This window comes from Cantharellus anzutake, assembly GCF_015039405.1.
Source record: "Cantharellus anzutake strain C23 chromosome Unknown EI90scaffold_173, whole genome shotgun sequence".
NCBI classification, from domain to species: Eukaryota; Fungi; Basidiomycota; class Agaricomycetes; order Cantharellales; family Hydnaceae; genus Cantharellus; species Cantharellus anzutake.
The window spans coordinates 55,563-62,128 of NW_024067123.1; the positions used below are offsets into that span (position 1 = coordinate 55,563).

General features: G+C 49.2%; 1 protein-coding gene across 1 annotated transcript; it reads right to left on the minus strand.

Annotated features, from left to right (window-relative positions):
• Positions 1-247: 247 nt before the first annotated feature.
• EI90DRAFT_3092373 (uncharacterized protein) lies at positions 248-4,418 on the minus strand (the record flags this gene model as incomplete). The annotated part of the gene is made up of 8 exons (XM_039062439.1): positions 3,962-4,418; positions 3,757-3,902; positions 3,557-3,707; positions 1,929-3,503; positions 1,812-1,876; positions 1,741-1,787; positions 1,554-1,716; positions 248-1,532 (listed from the first exon to the last, which is right to left on the minus strand). Exons 1-8 carry the CDS (start codon positions 4,130-4,132, stop codon positions 248-250), a joined length of 3,603 nt encoding a protein of 1,200 aa, XP_038908215.1. The 5' UTR covers positions 4,133-4,418.
• Positions 4,419-6,566: the final 2,148 nt, after the last annotated feature.

Here is a 6,566-nt window from a genome sequence, read left to right on the forward strand (position 1 = left end):
AATGTGGCTCCACAGACATTCGTTCTACGAACTACTTGATTGTGGTGTCAGGACATAACCTATCCAATTGAAGCTTATGACGTGCTACAGAAAGTTGTAGAAAACCCGTAAACGTTTCATCAATAGTCCCAAACCAAAAATCAATGTCAACCCCCAAACTGAGCTGTGTGCACTACAAGTAGCAAACAAGGGAATGCAATGAAAAGGGAAATAGGAAGGTCCAAGGTCTCAGGGGGACCCAAGTTGTTCAGATTAGTGCCCCGGAATCACGTCCGAGGTTAGAAAGAGCGGTGCGTAGTGTGTTGAGTGACCTATCCAAATCCGAGGTGTGTAATCCTGGGTTGATGGAAACCAGCTCACGGTAGAGTTTGACACTTTCCTGGATGAATGGGAGCGCCTCCGAGTGCCGTCCAAGATTCGAAAGAGCGCCATATAGACTGTTGAGTGACCAAGCCAAATTCGGAGTGTATGATCCTGGGTGAACAGCAACTAGGTCGCGCCGGAGTTTGACGCTTTCCTCGATGAATGGGAGTGCCTCCGAGTGCCGTCTGAGGTTTGAAAGAGCGAGATATAGACTGCTGAGTGACCAAGCCAAATCTGCGTTGTATGATCCTGGGTGAACAGCAGCTAGGTCGCGCCAGAGTTTGACGCTTTCCTCGACGAATGGGAGCGCCTCCAAGTGCCGTCCAAGTTTCGAAAGAGCGTTATATAGATTATTGAGTGACAAAGCCAAATCTGGGGTGTATGATCCTGGGTGAACAGCAACGAGCTGGCGGCAGAGTTTGACGCTCTCCTCAATGAATGGGAGCGCCTCCGAGTGCCGTCCGAGATTCGAAAGAGAGAGATACAAATTGCTGAGTGACCCAGCCAAATCCGGGGTGTATGATCCTGGGTGAACGGCAACTAGGTCGCGCTGGAGTTTGACGCTTTCCTCGATGAATGGGAGTGCCTCCAAGTGCCGTCCGAGCTTCGAAAGAGCAATATATAGACTGCTGAGTGACCGAGCCAAATATGCGTTGTATGATCCTGGGTGAACGGCAACTAGGTCACGCCGGAGTTTGATGCTTTCCTCAATGAATGGGAGTGCCTCCAAGTGCCGTCCGAGCTTCGAAAGAGCTTGATATAGACTGTTGAGTGACAAAGCCAAATCTGGGGTGTATGATCCTGGGTGAACAGCAACCAGGTCGCGCCGGAGTTTGACGCTTTCCTCGATGAATGGGAGTGCCTCCGAGTGCCGTCCGAGATTCGAAAGAGCGAGATATAGACTGTTGAGTGACCAAGCCAAATCTGCATTGTATGATCGTGGGTGAACGGCAACTAGGTCGCGCCGGAGTTTGACGCTTTCCTCAATGAATGGGAGTGCCTCCGAGTGCCGTCCGAGCTTCGAAAGAGCGATATATAGACTGTTGAGTGACCAAGCCAAATCTGCGTTGTATGATCCTGGGTGAATGGCAACTAGGTCGCGCCAGAGTTTGACGCTCTCCTCAATGAATGGGAGCGCCTCCAAGTGCCGTCCAAGTTTCGAAAGAGCGCTATATAGATTATTGAGAGACAAAGCCAAATCTGGGGCGTATGATCCTGGGTGAACAGCAACGAGCTGGCGGCAGAGTTTGACGCTCTCCTCGATGAATGGGAGCGCCTCCAAGTGCCGTCCGAGATCCGAAAGAGCTAAATATAAAGTGCCAAGTGACATGGCCAATTCCGGGGTGTAGGACTCTGAGTCCATGGAAACAAGGCAACGGCAAAGTACAACTGAATCCTTTGCTACCTCATATGCCTCCCTGAATCTTGAAAAGAATTGCAGGTTCGACTGGAGCCAGATAAGCACATTGGCCAGCATGCGGATAGCATCTTTTGACCTTTGGTCAACCACCAACTGCCAGGAAAACGTGAGCTGATTTTTAATTAACACAATTGATAATCCACACCTTAGGCCAGTCAGGGAGTATCGAGATGCTGATGTAGCCTTCCATTCTTACGCAGACTTCAACCCAGCGAGTGGCTTCCTGACTGAGAAATATGCAAACTGATTTATCCAGCTCCTGCGACCGTTCCTGGACTTCACTGAGGTGATAAACTATGTAACGACATGCGTAATGCAAGTGCTTGGATAACTTCTCTGGGGGAATGCGCGGCAGTTCATCCTTTTCGTACAAGTCCTCAATCAGTCCAAGGCCCTCTAAAGAGGAGAGATCCTGATTCAGAATCTCAGTACATCGGAGGGCAATTCTCGCATTCTCCCGTCCCACATCTACCGGACTGCAACGAAGGCTGATTGATTGGGGATTGATCCGTTCTAGTATAAAGTCGCGGAAAGATTGGTGTAAGATGCGAATCGGATTGTCAGGATCCTCAAGTCCTGACAGGAGAGGCGCAAGTTCAGCCAACGTATATCGAACTGACGACTTCAAGAACGGTGACAAAATTGCATCCCAAGCTGCAACAGACAGAGGCTGTTGTGCAACGAAGATTGCCCCCATCACAACCGGATAGTCGCGCCCAAAATCTTCATCTTCCCAACCACACTTTTTTAGAATGCTTGAATACAACCGATCCATCATTCCCTCAGCAGAAACCGCCGATTCCTTCACCCCTGTGCTGAGCAGCCCCTCCAGCGTCCGAATAGGGTCCTTGCTGGCCTTCCTCATGTAGCGAAAAATGGTACTGATCCAAATAAACAGGCCACCTGCTTGTTCCAAGATTCCCTTTACCGTTTTCTCCTCGTCCTCAAGCTTATGCTGCATATCGGGATGACAATTCTTCAGCGTTTGCAGCTGGGAACGTATGTATGTAGCGCAGTCCTGCACGTTTGCGTCATCCAAGAGATCAATGGAAAGACGATCGATAGGGAAATGGGATGAGAGGAAGCGATTGACACGATCGAATTGTCTCGATGTGATAAAGAACTTTATGGGGGATGGTAATTTAGGAACTTCTTCCCGAAGAATATTTGCAAGGGACTCAAATGCTTCATCGTCACATTCATCTAAAGCATCGATGATGACCACCAGAGGATGGTCCGAAAGTGGAGGCTTATGCAGGAGGGGTGAAGCCACCAATCTCTTGAATTGCATCGCGAATGGTGCTGTTGAGAGTGTAGGGTCGTCCTGAAGAGCAGAGATAATGGAGGAGCGATAAACCTGATCCCGCTTTGCTAACGCTCGAGCCATCCCGCTGAACAGACAATCAGGCCGCGACTGTTCGCCCGCCTTGAAAAAGAAACTTAGCAATAGGGAACGCTCCCTTGCGCATCGTTCCGCAATCGTGTGCGCAATCGAAGTCTTCCCAGCACCGGCCACAGCAGTGAGTAGCATGACACGGTTCCCGCTGTCCCTAGTGTCGTGGCACCAGGCCATGATCCGCTCCGTAAGACCCACCCTAGTGCCTTCTAGGCATGCCTGAGTTGAGTCATGGTGCGCGACATCAGGGTATCGGAGTCTGCCAAGAATCAAGTCATCTTTGATGGCCGACAACTTCACTCCAACCGTTAAATTCGTTCTAAGCTGCATCAGGAAAAATCAGAGGGATCATGGAACGATACCGTGAGGACAATTACCTGAAACGACGCCAATGCTTTGTCAAGATCCTTCTTTAGGGAATCAATCCTTCCCGGATCTCTCAAGTGCGATAATGCATTGATAAAAGCTGACCGCTTCTCTATTTTTGTGCGTCTTTGTTCGATTTCCGACTTGATCCTCTGTAACACGCTGGGGCTTGATGTGAACACGAAGACTGTCAAAAATGGATGAAACTTACCGATCGAGCTTTTTAGCGCTCTCCACCCATGGCTTTGCCTCTTCCGTTGACGGATCATAGGACTTTATGGCTGCAACTACTTCAGCCACGTTGTCCACAACATATTTCCCAAAGTCCTCCCATTCCTTATTATTCTCCTTGAACTTCTACCCGACCCAAACCATGAGCCTTTGTTCGCGCGAACCCAGCATGAATAATTACTAACTTGAACCTCGCTAATGATGAAGAGTGCGCCGCTAGTCGCGCTCTTTAGAGGAGGGCACATATCAGCCGCAACGTTGATGGCTGTGAGAATTGGTATCGCCATATCGCCTCCCGCTGCGATGATCTCATCGATCTTTCGCCTGAGACCTTCAGCTTTTTGTCGCAGTGACATGATGGTCAATGTTGATAAGTGGATGGAGGAGAGAGATCTTTGGGCATTCAACACACGTGGTGAACCCCTAAATGCTCAAGGCCCATGAGGCCTTTGTACGATTATGGAAGGATACTTGGATGCATTGAGCTAGTGAATACCCAGGGCCGTCTATCCGTGTGGGCATTTAATTATTGGGGGGGCAGATGATCATAACGATCGAGTGTATGAGGACCGGAATCAGGCCCCTCAGAAATGCAAGCAGACTGAGCACCGAATAAAAACTCCATACGAGCTAGCAAGAAACGGATTGCACCGTGAGGCTCAGCGGCAAGCGCCGGTGGGATCTTACTGTGTCATCAGCGCCACCGTCTCTCGATTCATTGAAGTCGTTCTCTGCCTTCGATGTTCTTTTCTTTTCATTAAGCGCCTGTTTTTGGACTAAGTACACCCTGGAAGTGCCCTCTGCAGGCATTCCGTAACCGTCCCCCCCGATGTCTCCCTGTGGACGCGTCATTCTATTGCATTAGTTGAACGCTTGCCAATCAGTGAATATATATAATTACACCTACAATACTAGCTTTAGTTTCGACACCTTCCGTTCCCCACTTGTATTATGCGTGTTCCTTTGCGGGCACATATACGGTGATGGGTGGAATATGCATTCGCACTCAGCTCGTCGCTTGCGTTATATTGAAGTGAAGTGTTATCACTATGCACCCGCTTAACCCAGCGAAGCTCAGCTAAGCATAGTTTAGTGGGATTGTACGAATTGGTTGATCCGGACTCTGGGCAGAACATTATGTATGTGTGGTAATGTGTAATTGGAAACAAGGACCGGACTAATCAATTGTCTATCCTTAGCAGTAGTTGACTGCAATCTGAACCAGACCCGGGAGCATCGCACATGAAAAACGCGTGTGCCAAGGAATGTTCCAAATTTAAATAAACCACTGCAACACACCCTCAGTTCTTCGTCAGTTTTTTCTTGGCATAGGACCAAACACCGATCGCGGAAACAAACTCCTCTAGGCACATGTACCCTGATCACCAGTAACAGTGCTGCAATTTTATGGCAGGTCCTCGTACAAGATGATTTGGTCACATTAATGTCATGTTCAAACGAATGATATCCGTGCCTATGCGGGATTGACTTCCACTTGCTGGACGGGCAAGATCGCTCATCGAGATATTGCGCCGTACTCTCCGTTGCTTGCAGGTTCTGGACGATTCGTGCATACTTGTACTTTCGTTTCTGACACATTCCTGGAACGTCTCCCGGTTGTGGGCCCCAATAGAGGAACGACCCTTTTTTGCTGCGATCAGAGAGTTCAGGGAGTCATGGAGCGCAGATAGGTCCGTCAAGGTTCTATCGTCAGCCTCGTCGATGCCCAACTAGCTGATTTATATGATTGTCTTCTTGTCTGCTGATAAAACCTCTGGGCATCGTAAGCGCCTCGTTCAATTGTGCGCTTCTTTGGGGTCAGTAAGGGGCGGCCCTGGGCCTCCCACCGTTAAATCTTCATCACAATCAGCCCCTGTCGTTTTTCGCCCTTTCCTCTGCGGCTAGAATCGACAATAACATCATCGATCCAATAGCGATTACTGCGACAGATATACAGAGAAGAGCAACACCAGGGCCGTCGCGTGATGTTTCATGTACAAACATTCCTCGACTCGACACATCAAACATGAGGACGAGTTGTGTGAAACCAGACTTCTCGGTTTCCTTGAAAAGACATCTCAAATTCGATGGTATCGGGTACTACGAGTCGAGTATTGGTCGGATGGGATAGAAATTGTTCATTTTTGATCTCGTTCAGCGACACAGTCCAGTAAGTGATAGAATGGTCTCCCGATTCGAATTCGATCTGCCTGGGTCTTTCATAGAGGCATGACGGTCGAGAACGAATCTGACCTAGGGAGTTCTGAAAATCCAACATTCAAGTTGTGGAATAGACGGTCCCTGAATACGAATGCTGACTCCCGGAGACGCGAAAGCGGAATCCTCACATTTAGCCCATGGGGGCACTGATGGCTGGGACAATTGATCTGAAGCATTGGAGGCCCAGGGCTTGACATGCGGGTGCAGGATTCTAGCATTGCTCATCGTCGCATCGTTCGAGATAGCCATTACACTCCCAAGAGAGAGTGATCCCAAGTCGCCGGCCTCTCCATTCGTTTGGTCGAGGAACATTCACGGAAAAGAGCAACGTGTGCAAAGTAGTTCACATAATAGCAGCGACCTTTACGAGGTTCCTGGGCAACAGCATTTGAAGAGGCATTCCTCCCAACTCTATCGATATTTGCCTCTGCCTCTTTTTGACTCAGATGGCCTAGGCGGTAATATATTTTGCTGCGGAACGATTCATCGTCTTTGGCGGTGGCTTAGCTCGTTGAATGCAATCCGGACCATCGGGGCACCGCGGTTCCACATGAAAATGGGGTGCTGTCA